At 40.3% G+C, this 16,412-nt stretch overlaps 1 protein-coding gene across 1 annotated transcript in view; it reads right to left on the bottom strand.

Moving 5' to 3' along the window:
• Nucleotides 1–16,412, bottom strand: part of plrg1 (pleiotropic regulator 1) — a 40,316-nt gene that overhangs the window by 6,018 nt on the left and 17,886 nt on the right. Inside the window, exons 8-14 of the mRNA XM_043700252.2 lie at nt 14,758–14,850; nt 13,643–13,792; nt 12,606–12,707; nt 12,302–12,404; nt 3,306–3,414; nt 750–889; nt 26–219 (exon numbers count right to left, since the gene is read on the bottom strand). Coding sequence (XP_043556187.1) covers nt 26–219; nt 750–889; nt 3,306–3,414; nt 12,302–12,404; nt 12,606–12,707; nt 13,643–13,792; nt 14,758–14,850 — 891 coding nt within the window. The remainder of the gene's footprint in view (nt 1–25; nt 220–749; nt 890–3,305; nt 3,415–12,301; nt 12,405–12,605; nt 12,708–13,642; nt 13,793–14,757; nt 14,851–16,412) is intronic.

Below are 16,412 nucleotides of genomic sequence, written 5' to 3'. Positions count from 1 at the left end.
AAAAATTATTAAGATCAATACATACCGCAGTGTCATCTTCTTTGTAGACTTTGATTGTTTTATCAGCCTCTGCTGTAAGTAATCTGCTTTCTGACTGATCAAAGGTACATGCAAAAATTCCAGATTCACTGTCCAAGGAGCCTGGCTGCACAGCAGCATGTATTCGTTGGAAGTTGTACCCAGTTCTCCAGTCCCACAGGTGCATGGTACCATTATCAGCTGTTAATATAAATTTCACATAAAAACTGACCTGACATAAAACAGCTAAATGCAAAAAAATCTAAGTTTCTGATATTATATCTTTTGCCTGAAGTGTGATGTGTTTTCATACAGGTGTTTTATAATAAATTTTGGAAGGACAATATTTTTCTTTGACAAATCAAAAGCTATTCCTTTAAATTGCTTGTCGAGCAATTGAGCATTGTTTCAAATAAACATAGCAAATTCTCATCACAGTATAATGGGACAGATCTACTTTTGTTCACTGCAATTAAAACTAATGAAGTTCAATAACTTCTCTACAATTCATCTAACTACACATTTCATAAGGTACTGCAATTTATTAAGCTGTAATTTTAAGTAAAACTGAAATTTTAGTTGCATTTACATTGCTAACAAGATAGATTATATAAGGAAAAATATACAGCCAAATAACTTCTCACTTGTACCTAAAATAACAAAAATTACCTAGAAATGAAATATTTATCTTGCTCAGCTCAGTTTATCTCTATTATTTCCTGATTGTTTACCTCCTGATATGAGCACACCATCCGAGTTGACAGCAAGTGTATTGATGATTGCATTATGACCTGGAAGGTTCTGAATAAAAACACCATCTGGACATTTCCACTGCTTTATATTATCCGGAGAACCAGAAGCAAAAGTATATCTATGACAAAAAGGAGTATTTTAATATTTGGCATGCAACAAATAATTAAAATAATAAGAATGAAGACAAAGAACTTCAATGTATGCACATCTTCCAATTATGTTTTTAAAAATCATCCATGTTTTAAAGAGATCACTATTTTAAAACTAACAGCAACTAACTCTATTAGTTTTAAAATAGTGATGGAAAAGGATAAACCAGTTCTAAATGTTGAAGTTCCAAACTGGAGGAAGGCCAATTTTGATGGTATTAGGCAAGAACGTTCAAACGCTGTCTGGGGGTGGATGCTCACAGGCAAAGGGATGGCTAGAAAATGGAAAATCTTCAGAAATGGGATAATGGGATTCCAGCGATAATACATTCCTGTTAGGGTGAAAGGCAAGGCTGGTAGGTGTAAGGAATGCTGGATGACGAGAGAAATTGAGGTTTTGGTAAAGAAAAAGATGGAAGCACACAGCAGGTACAGACAGCAGAGATCAAGTGAATCCTTAGAAGAGTATAAAGGCAGTAGGAGTATATTTAGGAGGGTAAAAAGGGGACATGAGATAGCTTTGGCAAATAGAGTTAAGGAGAATCCAAAGGGATTCTATAAATACATTAAGGACAAAAGGGTAACCATGGAGCGAATAGGGCCCCTCAAAGATCAGCATGGCAGCCTGTGTGTGGAAATGCAGGAAATGGGGGAGATGCTAAACTAGTATTTGCATCAGTGTTTACTGTGGAGAAGGAAATGGAAGTCACAGAATGTGGGTAAATAGATGGCGATATCTTGAAAAATGACCAGATTACAGAGGCGGTGTGCTAGATGTCTTAAAATGCATAAAGGTGGATAAATCTCCAGGACCTAATAAGATGCACCCTAGAACTCTAGGAAACCCTGGAAAGCTAGGGAAGTGATTGCTGGGCCCCTTGCTGAGATACTTGTATCATTAATAGTCACAGGTGAGGTGCCAGAAAACTGAAAGTTGGCTAACGTAGTGCCACTATTTAAAACGGTGGTAACGAAAAACCAGGGAACTATAGATTGGTGAGCCCGACATCAGTTGTTGGAGGAAGTCTTAAGGGACAGGAGTTGCATGTATTTGGAAAGGCAAGGACTGATTAGGGAATGTCAACATGGTTTGTACGTGGGAAATCATGTCTCACAAACTTGATCAAGTTTTTTAAGAAGTAACAAAAAGCATTGATGAGGGCAGAGTGGTGGACGTGATCTGCAAGGACTTCAGTAAGGTGTTCGACAAGGTTCCTCATGGTAGACTGGGTAGCAAGGTTGGGTCACATGAAATACAGGGAGAACTAATTACTTAGATACAGAACTGGCTCAAACATAGAAGACAGAGGGTGGTGGAAGAGGGTTCCTTTTCAGACTGGAGGTCTGTGACCAGTGGAGTGCCACAAGAATCAGTGCTGGGTCCACTGCTTTTCATCATTTATATAAATGATTTGGATGTGAACACAGGAGGTATAGTTAGTAAATTTGCAAATGATACCAAAATTGGAGGTGTAATGGACAGCGAAGGAGGTTTGCTCAGACAATAATGGGATCTTGATTAGATGGGCCAATGGGCTGAGAAGTGCCATGGGCAGGTGGAGTTTAATATAGATAAATGTGACATGCTGCGTTTTGGAAAGGCATATCAGGACAGGACTTATGCACTTAATGGTAAGGTCCTGGGGAGTGTCGCTAACCACACAGACCTTGGGAGTTCAGGTTCACAGTTCCTTGAAAGTGGAGTCTCAGGTTGGTAGGATAGTGAAGACAACATTTGGTGTGCTTTCCTTTATTGATCAGAGCATCGAGTTGGGAGGTAATGTTGTAGCTGTACAGGACATTGGTTAGGCCACTTTTGGAATATTGTGTAATTCTAGCCTTCCTACTATCGGAAGAATGTTGTGAAACTTGAAAGGGTTCAGAAAAGATATACAAGGATGTTGCCTGGATTGGAGGGTTTGAGCTATAGGGAGAGGCTGAATAGCTGGGACCATTTTCCCTAGCACGTTGGAGACTGAGGGGTGACCTTATAGAGGTTTATAAAATCATGAGGGCCATAGTTAGGGTAAATAGGCAAGGTCTTTTCCCTGGGGTGGGAGAGTCCAGAACTAGAAGGCATAGGTTTAGGGTGAGGGAGAAAATTTTAAATGGGATCTAAGGGGCAACCTTTTCATGCAAAGGGTGGTACGTATATGGAATATGCTGCCAAGTGGTGGAGGCTGGTACAATTTCAGCATGGATAGGTACATGAATAGGAAGGGTTTAGAGGGATATGGGCCATGTGCTGGCAAATGGGTCTAGATTAGGTTAGGATATCCAGTTGGCATGAATGAGTTGGAATGAAGGGTCTGTTTCCGTGCTGTACCTCTCTGACTCTATGACTTCTAACAGTATATTGAAGGAACGCATTATCTTTAGACATACTGTCTTGGATGTAGAATGAGAGAACGAACAGACTTCTTGTGATTGGTTAATGTAATTCTAGTTTTCCCTGCCACCAAGTCCCAGAGTCGTATGGTTGTGTCATGACTTCCTAAAAGAAAAAAAAACTTATTGTAGCATTCGCACAGTTACAAAAATACAAGGGTATTCAAGGAGCTTAAAATTTTCAAAATAAACTAAGATGTAATTTATCTTACCGCAGCATAAAAGTTTGCTCATTAGATATGCTCATTGAATATCTGACTTGTATAGTTTTTAATAAATATAGCTTTCCATAATCAAAAAGAACAAGATGATTGGTGGTATACGTCATAAGGGACACTTGTCTGTCTGGTTTATTATAAACCGTTTGTTAACTGAAACAAACTTTCATAAAATAGACCTTGGAGAATTCAATTTAGTTTCAAAATCCTTTGGAAAAAGCAAAGATACTCTCCAATCTTTAGAGGGCAAGGAGAACAATTTTCTAGAATGACTATAATACACTAAAGACCGATTAGGAAATTCAGCAAAGTGCACAATAAATAGAATATTTCCAATGGTTAAGTACATGAAATTTTTTAAAAGCCCAGTCAAATATAGATTTTTAAAAGTAAACTGATTTATTTATCTAAATCTGTAGATAAATTAAATCACATTATCAAAATTGTAACTTATGCCATGATTGGGAATTAAAAATTTAAGATTTGCCAAAAATGCACTAGCTTAAGATTGTTTTAGAGGTCATTTTGAAATTTTATTGGTTTAATAATAAAAAAACAATAGCAGCATGTTGGCATTTCCAGACACTGCCCATCACAGACATGCATGTAAAAGCAGTACTTTCAAATTGACAGTGAATTAATTTGTGGACAGAAAGTACACAATCAATGCTAGACACATAAATTAACATATAGCTGTTATCCTATACTTTTGCTTAACAGGAGTCAATGATATTAATCAGGTCAGTCTCAGATACTCAATTAAGTTCCACAGTGGTACTTATTCTCTCAACAGTCAAGAGGATGCTGTGCTCGTACTGTCCAATAGCATAATCCGGAATGCAACTGTAGCACCCTTCAACATCTATAATGGACATTCTGCCCAACGTATATGTTCCCACCTACACTTCTCCAATACACTTTGCTAATTGGTGTCAGTTGTCCAATCAGTAAACTCAAAATACTGCGGCTCAAAGTATCATACTGAACTCAACACGTTAACTATATTTCATTCATTACAGATGCTGCCAGACCTTCTGAGTTTCTCAAACATTTTGTTTTAATGTAAGGAACTAATAAGTTGATTGTACACGCAAATTAATGTGCATAGCGGGTTATATCAAAATTTGTTCAGCTTTAACCCTCTCCTTAGGAGAGCGGCACGGTGGCACAGTGGTTAGCACTGCTGCCTCACAGCGCCAGAGACCCGGGTTCAATTCCTGCCTCAGGCGAATGTGTGTTGGAGTTTGCACGTTCTCCCTGTGTCTGTGTGGGTTTCCTCCCACAGTCCAAAAACGTGCAGGTTAAATGAATTGGCCATGCGAAATTGCCCGTAGTGTTAGTTGCAGGGGTAAATGTAGGGGAATGGGTCTGCGTGGGTTGAGCTTCGGCGGGTCGGTGTGGACTTGTTGGGCCAAAGGGCCTGTTTCCACACTGTAAGTAATATAATCTAATCAAAATACACCATATTGCATATTTGTTTTAGTAGTAATCTGAATTTTCCTCAACTACTCCACTGGTCCTGGCCAGGTCAGAGCTTAGTAAAATAGGAACAGGAGTGGGTTGTTTAGCATATCAAGCCTGTTCCACCATTTCATGAAATCATGGCTGATCTGTAGATTAACTCCTTTGGCCCATTTCCTTCAATAGCTTTGCTTAACAAAAAACTTATCAATCTCAGATTTAAATCTAAAATTGAACTAGCATCAATTGCCGTTTCTGTTCCAAACCTTTATTACCCTTTGTGAGCTTTGCAACATTTCTCCTGAATGGTCTGGCCCTAAATCTCACACTGAGTCCCCTAGATCTAGAACTGCTAACATGTGGAAATAGTTAATTGTAATCTACTATGCCTTTTCCTGGTAATATCTTGAAGACTTTGATCAGATAAGCCTTAACCTTCTAAATTCTCCAGAATTTGGTTGTATAATCTTTATTCATAACTTAACTCCTGAAGTCCAGGTATCAATCTTGTAAACCTATGCTATGCTTCTTCAAAGGCAATATATCCTTCCCAAGATGTGCTCTCAGTACTTCAAGTGAGGTTCAACCATGGTTTTATATGACTGCAGCATAACTTCTGCACCCTTATATTCCAATCTTCTAGATATCAAGGCCAGAAACCATTAGCCTTCTTGACTATTTTCTGCACCTGTTTATGTCATTTTAAAAACTGATGCACCAGAACCCCCAAGTCTCTTTGGAAATCCATTGCATTTAACTTCAAACGTTCTAGAAAGTACCCTGATCGATCCTTTGTTGGTTCGAAATGATAACTTCACACTTGTTTACGCTGAACTCCACCTGCCACAATTTTGCTCATTTATTGAATCTATCAATATCCTTTGATAACTTCATGCCATCATCTGAACCCTCAACAATGTCACCTAACTTTGTGTCATCAGAAATTTGAACATATGATAGACGAGGTCATTATCAATGTCGTTGATATTAATGTGAATAATTGAGGCCCTAACACAGATTCTGTAGGACACCACTAGTCACACCCTGTCAACGACCTCAAGTTAAGCAAAGTCATTCCAACTAAGCCAAGCTCTATTCCCAAATTAAACTGAATGAATATCAATGTCCTTCAATCCTCTTAGCCGTTTCATTGTGAAGTGAGCAGAGTTAATTTCCCAGGTGCTTCCTTCTTCAAAGATTCATCAGTAGGCTCAATAATCAGATTAGCTACTTCCCTCCCAAAACTTTACTAACATATAACTGACTACTGAACATGCAAAATTAAATCACAAGAGAATGAATTATTGGTAGCTGGGAACAAGGCAAGATAATGCATTCCAAAACAAAAATACTGCAGTTGCTAGAAATTATGAAATAAAAACAGAAATGCTGGCAAAACTAAGAAGATCAAATAGTATCTCAGCATTTCAGGAGTGGAGAAGTTTGAGCAACTCATAATAGGAGTAATCTCCACTGTTTTCCTATCCCCACCAATGCCTGTCACTCCCTGTCTCTGTACAAATTCTATTTGTACAAGTTTGCTTACAGATTTATACTGATATTAACCTCTAGGATGCATATGGTTCCGAGGGCATAAGGTTCGTGAACTGAAGGCTGCTCTTTCCTTTTACCATATAAATCTCTATTTAACTCAGTCTAAATTTACTTCAACAGTAGCTACACCCCACCAAATCTCTTAACCTTCACTTCTCTCTGCCCTTTTTCTTTGATTTTTCCCCTTGCCATATATTCACATTCTGCGCCAACTTTCCAGGTTCTAACGGTGAAGGATGTATCCTTAGCAAACGCCGCAGATTCATCCACTTATATTCCAACATAAATCAATGGTACATTGCATGATGCTGACTATTTCTTTCATTGTTTTCACTTCCATTTCTACTTCTGTCATCCTGACAGACAGAAAATCCTTTTATCCCTGTCCAGTTTTCTCCATCTACCTGGATCCCTCACACACACAATCTTTTCATTGAGAGCTGTCAGTGTGACACTAGACATCTCAATTTATCTACTCTTCTCAGTCATACTACTGTCTCCCTGTGAGCTTGCTGAACTCTGTTTTCTCAAGTTCAACTCAAATGCAGTCATCAAGCCTGCCAGTGCTGTTGTCTAGCAAATCAACTTCCTCTCTACAGAAGCAGAATGCTATTTCTCCCATATTTCCTCCTACCTTGCGCTGAACCAAACCGCCACCAACAGACATCAAACTACCATTGCCAGGTCTGTCACTGGCCTCAGCTCTTCCAGTGATCTTCTCTTCATGGCCTTCAGCTTCAGTCATGCAGCAGCTGACTTCTACTTATCCCAAAATCAACAACAGGATTGCCAGCACAATTGATCCAGAATCTGGTTTCCAGCATCTGCAGTGCCTGAACTGCTGTGCTCTTCCAGCACCATTGATCCAAAATCTGATTTCCAGCATCTGCAGTCATTGTTTTTACCTTTTTGTGATGGTCCATTCCTGCCCCACTATACCGATTTTTATTTTGGCCATTTTCTTGGTGTCCTGGTCGCTATAACAGCTTTAAATTTCCTGGTCCTGCCAGTTGCCTTTTTAGCATGGATATTCAAATCAACGAATATTTCATGCCCCATTTGGATAGTCTCAGGATTGTCTATTTCTGCTTGAATGGAAGAGATCCAAACAGTCTACATCCACCAAATCCTCCTCCACTTTGAGCTTGTACTTTCCTTGTACAATTTCCTCAAGTGCACTCACTTCCACCAATACAAGGTGTTGCTATGAGCATCTGTAAGGGCCCTAGCTCTGCCTATCTTTTTGCGGAAAATGTGGAAATTCCTTTCTCCAGTTCTACCCAGGCCTGTCTGCTCAACTCTTTTTTTTTAAAATGTTATTAATTGCTTTGGATTCATTTCCTGCTCTCATTCTGAAGAGGATATTTGAAGAAACGTTGCTGTGTTTCTGTTCGCCAAGCTGGAAGTTTTTGTTGCAGACGTTTCGTCCCCTGTCTAGGTGACATCCTCAGTGCTCGGGAGCCTCCTGTGAAGCGTTTCTGTGGTGTTTCCTCCGGCATTTATAGTGGCCTGTCCCTGCCGCTTCCGGTTGTCAGTTTCAGCTGTCCGCTGTAGTGGCCGGTATATTGGGTCCAGGTCTATGTGTTTGTTGATGGAGTTTGTGGATGAGTGCCATGCTTCTAGGAATTCCCTGGCTGTTCTTTGTTTCGCTTGCCCTATAATGGTAGTGTTGTCCCAGTCAAATTCATGTTGCTTGTTGTCTGCGTGTGTGGCTACTAGGGATAGCTGGTCGTGTCGTTTCGTGGCTAGTTGATGTTCGTGGATGCGGATCGTTAGCTGTCTTCCTGTTTGTCCTATATAGTGTTTTGTGCAGTCCTTGCATGGGATTTTGTACACTACATTAGTTTTGCTCATGCTGGGTTTCGGGTCCTTCGTTCTGGTGAGTTGTTGTCAGAGTGGCTGTTGGTTTGTGTGCTGTTATGAGTCCTAGTGGTCGCAGTAGTCTGGCTGTCATTTCAGAGATGTTCTTGATGTATGGTAGTGTGGCTAGTCCTTTGGGTTGCGGCATGTCCTCGTTCTGTTGTCTTTCCCTTAGGCATCTGTTGATGAAATTGCGAGGATATCAGTTTTTGGCGAATACCTTGTATAGGTGTTCCTCTTCCTCTTTTTGCAGTTCTGGTGTGCTGCAGCCCTTTTGAATAGTGTCTTGATGCAACTTCGTTTGTGTGTTTTGGGGTGGTTGCTTTCATAGTTCAGGACTTGATCTGTGTGTGTGGCTTTCCTGTGTACCTTAGTGGTGAATTCGCCGTTTGGTGTTCTCTGTACCCTCACGTCTAGGAATAGGAGTTGGTTGTCCTTTTCTTCCTCTCTCGTGAATCGGATTCCTGTGAGTGTGGAGTTGATGATCCGGTGTGTTTTCTCTATTTCCGTGTTTTTAATGATTACAATGGTGTCATCAACGTATCTGACCCAGAGTTTGGGTTGAATTTGTGGTAAGACTGTTTGTTCTAACCTTTGCATTACTGCTTCTGCTATGAGTCCTGAGATCGGTGAGCCCACGGGTGTTCCGTTGATTTGTTCATATATCTGGTTGTTGAATGTGAAGTGTGTTGTGAGGCACAAGTCCAGTAGTTTAAGTATGCCGTCAATGTTGATGGGTTCAACATCCTGTTGTCTGTTATGTCTGTTCAGCACTCAGACCCATAGTATCACTACCAGGGACACCATCACACAAACTGGCTAAAGAACTACAGCAGAAACTGAAACACCTGATCAGCGGATCCAGACACTCTATACAATCAACACAGGAATTCTTGGACATCATCAGAAATATACACATAGACAAGGAAGAAACCATGGTCTCATTCGACGTAACGGCACTGTTCACCTCTATTGAAAAAGCCCTAGCCAGAGAAACAAGAGCCAACCTGAACAGACATAACAGACAACAGGATGTTGAACCCATCAACAAAGACAACCAATTCCCATTCCTAGACGTGAGGAGAATTCACCACTAAGATACACAGGAAAGCCACACACACAGACCAAGTCCTGAACTATGAAAGCAACCACCCCAATACACACAAACGAAGTTGCATCAAGACACTATTCAAAAGGGCTGCAGCACACCAGAACTGCAAAAAGAGGAAGAGGAACACCTATACAAGGTATTCGCCAAAAACGGATATCCTCGCAATTTCATCAACAGATGCCTAAGGGAAAGACAACAGAACGAGGACATGCCGCAACCCAAAGGACTAGCCACACTACCATACATCAAGAACATCTCTGAAATAACAGCCAGACTACTGCGACCACTAGGACTTATAACAGCACACAAACCAACAGCCACTCTCAGACAACAACTCACCAGAACGAAGGACCCGATACCCAGCATGAGCAAAACTAGTGTAGTGTACAAAATCCCATGCAAGGACTGCACAAAACACCATATAGGACAAACAGGAAGACAGCTAACGATCTGCATCCACGAACATCAACTAGCCACGAAATGACACGACCAGCTACCCCTAGTAGCCACGCACACAGACGACAAGCAACATGAATTTGACTAGGACAACACTACCATTATAGGGCAAGCGAAACAAAGAACAGCCAGGGAATTCCTAGAAGCATGGCACTCATCCACAAACTCCATCAACAAACACATAGACCTGGACCCAATATACCGGCCACTACAGCGGACAGCTGAAACTGACAACCGGAAGCGGCAGGGACAGGCCACTATAAATGCCGGAGGAAACACCACAGAAGCGCTTCACAGGAGGCTCCCAAACACTGAGGATGTCACCTAGACAGGGGATGAAACGTCTGCAACAAAAACTTCCAGCTCGGCGAACAGAACCACAGCAACGAGCACCCGAGCTACAAATCTTCTCACAAACTTTGAATTTGAAGAAACTTCTGTGTCTGATCTATAACCTCCTATCACTTTCACATGGTCTACCTTAAACTCTTCTCTTCCTTGACTTTTTCTGTCTCCATTTCCATTAATGAATAATCACTATTAATCCATTCATTCCCCCAACTATTTCAACTACTTTATGGGAAAGTGACAGCTTAGTGGTGTTATTGGCTGGACTGTTAATTCTGAAAGCCAGGTAATATTCTGGGGACTTGTATTCAAATCCCATCATGGCAGATGGGGGAGTTTGAATCCAATAAAAAATATGGAATTATGAGTCTAATGACGACTATAAAACCAATGTCAACTGTCAGAAAACCCCATCTGGTTCACTAATATCCTTGTATAGGTGTTCCTCTTCCTCTTTTTGCAGTTCTGGTGTGCTGCAGCCCTTTTGAGTAGTGTCTTGATGCAACTTCGTTTGTGTGTATTGGGGTGGTTGCTTTCATAGTTCAGGACTTGGTCTGTGTGTGTGGCTTTCCTGTGTATCTTAGTGGTGAATTCTCCTCACGTCTAGGAATGGGAGTTGGTTGTCTTTGTTGATGGGTTCAACGTCCTGTTGTTTGTTATGTCTGTTCAGCAGGTTGGCTCTTGTTTCTCTGGCTAGGGCTTTGTCAATAGAGGTGAACAGTGCCGTTACGTCGAATGAGACCATGGTTTCTTCCTTGTCTATGTGTATATCCTTAACGCAAGGAAACTGCTATCCTTATCTAGTTTGGTCTAAGTGTGGCTCCAGATCCACAGTAATGTGGGTGACCCTCTTAGCAGTAGGGATGGGCAATAAATTCTGGCTTAGACAGCACCACCCTCATCCTGTAAATGAATTTAAAAACCTGGATTCCTTTATGTATACATTTGCTCCTCAGTTTCTCTATCGTTATTATGTTGCGACCTTTCACATCAGTGTTGCCTTCTTGCTCAACTGAGGGCTCCCTCACAAGGAGCGGCATAATGGCACAGTAGTTAGCACTGGTGCCTCACAGTGTCAGGGGCCTGGGTTCCATTCCAACCTTAGACAACTATATGTATGGAGTTGCCATGTTCTCTCATTGTCTGAGCGGGTTTCCTCCAGGTGTTCCTGTTTCCTCCCACAGTCCAAAGACGTGCATTGCCCCATGGTGTCCAGGGATGCCAAGATTATGTGGGTCAGTCATGGTAAAAACCCCATTTTACAGGGTTGGGGTGGAGGATTGGGTCTGGGTGGGATATGCTTCAGAGGGTAAGTACAGACTCAACGGGCTAAATGGCCACTCTCTGTACTGTAGGGATTCTATGAACCACCTACAAAGGCTCCAAAACTCAGGTACACCTTTTATCCCTCACAGACCAATAACAAAGTTCGCTTTACCCTCCAACACCGTTGTCCAAATTCAGTTGACTATCATTCACTATTTCCGTCATTTCCAGCACAATGCCACCACTAAACACATCTTTCCTTGTTCTCCCCTTCCAGCATTCAGAAGGGATCCCTACCCCCATAACATCTTGACCTGCTCAATCACTTCCAATCATCATTAAATACTGGAGTTGCAACACTTTCCATTTTACCTCCACACTCATCATCATTCAAACCGACAAACATTACTGCTAAGTGAAAGACTGATTTATATGTATTTCTGTCAATGCAGTATATTTCAGATAGCAACTCTTCATTATTTTATCATTCACATCCCCTCCAGAGAAGTGTTGTATTTGTTTACTTATCCCACTTCTACTCCCTGCTTTCCCTTCAGGAAGGTTTTCAATTATCAGTATGTTATCAAGAAAACTACAATGTAGACGGAGGTGAAAATACCCAGATTCCTCAAACACACAATCTCTAAGTATCAAGGGATGCGAAAGATGATAATCTCTATATTTAATCAGCTGTTTAAAATAAACTTATAATTATTTACCTGTAATAATCTGTGGTTCACCAGCTTGGCATTTTACAGTCGCTACTGTATTTGTATGCCCTATTAAAGTGTGTACATTTGCTTTTGTTCGTATGTCCCAAACCTATGTCAAAAACAAGACATTTTTTCAAGAGTTCCTCTAAATGCAATATTAAACCAAACTTAAGTAAATCTGATAAAACTGAGAAATAGGTTTTATACATCACTTTATCAAAACCCAAAAGATGTTAGGGTATGATTATATTAATGGCTGATTTACAATGTATTACACTTATAGAGACAATAATTTTAAAAAACTGTTTACCCTTGCAGTTGAATCTCTGCCACATGTTATCAAGACATCAATGGTTGGGTGTAAATCAAGTCCATACACTGCACTTAAATGACCATGGTAATGTCGGATAACCTAATTAAACAGGAAGCATAGAAATAAACTGTAGCTCATAAATTTACACATTATGCAAAATCAGTGCCGCCATTGAAAAGCCGAGGTAAAGTACTGCAAAACATCAAAAGTAAAGCAGAAGTCACTGCAGAAAATAAGAACTGAGAAAAGTGCAGATACTGTAAATACTGAAAAGCACAGCAGGTCTGGCAGCATTGTGGAGAGACGAAATGTTAATACTGATTTCTCTCCACAGATGCTGGCAGACCTGCTGAGCTTTTCCAGTGAAGTCACATAGTCCTGCTTTCTCAGGGTGGGGTGGCTGGGGAAGGGAGACAGACAGACACAGACAGACACCTTCATCCCCTCCCCTACTCACCTATTTTACTCTATGCTACTTTCTCCCCACCCTCCTCTCATTTATCTCTCCACCCTTCAGGCACTCTGCCTGTATTCCTGATGAAGGGCTTTTGCCCGAAACGCCGATTTGACTGCTCCTCGGATGCTGTCTGAACTGCTGTGCTTTTCCAGCAGAACTAATCCAGAATCTGGTTTCCAGCATCTGCAGTCATTGTTTTTACCTAGACAGACAGAAAGAGAGAGAGAGAGAGAGAGACACACAGAGAGAGAGAGAGAGACACGCAGTGAGAGTGAGTGAGACAGAGAGAGAGAGAGCGTGGAGACAGAGACAGAGGGTGAGAGAGAGAGAGAGATAGTGAGACAGAGAGAGGCACAGAGGTATATATGGTGGTCATTTAACCTGAGAATCAACACGCCTCAGACAAGGGACAAGGTGGAGAAGATAGGATCTTCACAATGACCTCAGCTGTAGGCACTGAACCCACACTGTTGACATTATGCATTGAAAATCAGCCATCCAGACAATTGAGCTAATTGACCCCAATTGCAAAAGATTAACTTCATTTTAGTAATGCCCAAGTTGTGAAAATGTATACCTTATTGTATTCCAGATCCCAGCATTTCACTTGCTTATCCTCACCACAGGAGAAAAGGTATGGACTGCGCGAACTGACTGCCACTCCTCGTACAGTACTGATATGCCCAGTCAGAGAGAGCTTCAACTTACCACTGGCCAGATCCCAGATCTATGCAACAAAATATTTTTTTAAAGTAACTGTGTCTCACTCCAAAACAAGCCAGCTTTAAAGTGATGCATCAATGGCATAAAATTAATCTGCATGGGCTCTCACATTACAAATACTTGCCACATTTTAAAAGCAATAATTTCAAGTTTTTTTTAACAGTAGCTCAGTTGTTCTATAATTACCAATTAACTTTCTATACAATAATAACTAAACTTTTAAAATATAACTATGGAAATGCAGTCAACTGTGAAAATTGAATTACAAAACAGCATTTAATTTCCCCTACAAAATGCAAGCAACATACAAGCTGGTTGAAAAGGGCAGCAAAGTTGATATTTCAGAGAAACATCCTTCAGATTCAGGTTTGCATGAAAAATATCAAATCCGTTAGATAATGACTGCACTGTAATATTTCTAGCATCTTCAATTTCTGCTCCAAATTTCCAAGATTAAGCATTTAGTTTTCACTTCAATCTTATGGAGTTGTTTATTTTTACTTAGTAAACTACATTCTTAAAATGATACTATTCTTATAATTTGTTGTTTTTATTGTATTTACTAAATCATATTGAACAAATTTCAAGTGAAGTCTGAATTTCCAGCTGTAACATTCTGGTATTGAATTATTTCTATCTATAGTTTTATTTCCTGGACTTGAACAATTCTGGTTCGCCTACTTCCCGATACTCTCTTCACAGTCTCCTTTCAAATGTTTCTCAAACAGAAAAATGACACATCGATTACAAATGCATTTGCTAGTACGATTAAATAGGCACCGTATTACTACTTTCGGTGTAATAGGAGAACTAATGCGAAGCTAAATGTCTGTAACTGTCTTGTAGAGAGTTGTGGTACTAGACTGACGGACACTGGGAATTGCTCAAATATAAGCCAAAAATAAAGTACCACCCGAATAATCCAAAAGAGTTGTTTTTAAAAGTCAGACTTCCAACAACCATTCTTACCTTAATAGTTCTATCAGCTGAGCCAGTAACAAACCACTGATTTCCAGGTTCAACTGCAAGGCATCTAACCCAGCCCAAATGGCCACTAATTACCTAAAGGCAAATGTGTTAATCAATATTAGCAACATTGGAGCATATCTTTTTGACCATGTAACTGTACAAAGGATGAGCAAAAGATAAAATTACAAAAACTTTTGCTAATCCTTTCCTACTATGGAAAACAAAGCTCTGAGTTTTAACTGAATTGTATTGATTTTATGAGTCACCTATTACTTTTTCAAAAATAATTTCTTGTTGAAAAAATGTTAGTCATATCCGAATTCCAAGAAATGAGAAATATTCAATATTTTGGTGTGGCAGGGCACCTAAAAGCGGTATTTTTAAAGGGCTACAGAGATGGGGTTGGAGAATGGGACTAGTTGAGAACTGATACAGACGCGATAGGTCAAATGGCCTCCTTCTGTACTATAAAAATTCTATGATTCTAAATGGCATTCATCATCAGACTGCTCCTTGGATGCTTTTTGGCCTGCTAAGCCTTTCCAGTAACACACACTCAACTCTAATCTCCCGCATCTGCAGTCCTCATTGTCTCCCAGTGATCCCACAGTTAGCCACTGCTGGAGGTCATAGGTTTTGGGTGAGGAGGGAAAGACGTAAAAGAGACCTATGGGGCAACTTTTTCACGCAGAGGGTGGTGTGTGTATGGAATGAGCTGCCAGAGGAAGTGGTGGAGGCTGGTATAATTGCAACATTTAAGAGGCATCTGGATGGATATATGAATAGGAAGGTTTAGAGGGATATGGGCCGGGTTCTAGCAGGTGGGACTAGATTGGGTTGTGATATCTGGTCGGCATGGATAAGTTGGACCGAAAGGTCTGTCTCCGTGCTGTACATCTCTACGACTCTATAATACTTTTTATATTACAAGTTTCTGAAAATGCTGATAACAGCGTGGCAAGAGATTCAGGGTACTTGTAACCAGAATGAACAGGATAAGCAATTCCACAGATCCTTAACCAGACTGTTGCAATAAAGAGAAAAAATGTAAATTAATGTCATTGTATATATTGTTAAGTCAGGTAGAGAAAGAAAGGGAGTAGGAAAAATTAAGTGACAGAAAGACAAAGTCAAAAGTTAATTTAGTTACTTTTTCAATTCATTCACAGGATGTGGGTGGCACTGGTTAGGCCAGCATGTATTGCCCATCACTAACTGCCCAGAGGGTTGTTAAGAGTCAACTACATTGCTGTTTGTGTGTAGGTAAGGCTGATAGTTTTCTTCCCTAAACGGCATTAGTGAACCAGATGGATATTTCCAGCAATCATCAATGGATTCAAGGGGTTAAATTAGATTCTTTATTCAGACCTATAATTCCATTTTTTAAAACTGAATTCATATTCCACTATCAGCCATGGCAGGATTTGAACCCAAGTCTCCAGAACATAATTTGGGTCTCTGGATTAAGAGCCCAACAATAATACCACTGGGCCACTGCCTCCCAAGTTAAATTTTATATTTAAACTCCCCAGTTAATTTCAACTATGAGGACATCATGAATGAATTTTCACACATTATTGCAGTGCCAGAGGGTGACTGGCAACAGTGAACAATTATCGCATTATAAATGGTAGTTAAATTTTATTTGCTGCAGC

Source organism: Chiloscyllium plagiosum, unplaced genomic scaffold (genome assembly GCF_037043375.1).
Source record: "Chiloscyllium plagiosum isolate Xiang-an unplaced genomic scaffold, Cpla_swu_hap1 HiC_scaffold_1, whole genome shotgun sequence".
In the NCBI taxonomy this organism is placed as follows: Eukaryota; Metazoa; Chordata; class Chondrichthyes; order Orectolobiformes; family Hemiscylliidae; genus Chiloscyllium; species Chiloscyllium plagiosum.
The sequence above is the reverse complement of the archived record's forward strand: the minus strand, read 5'-3'. Positions and strand labels throughout refer to the sequence as shown.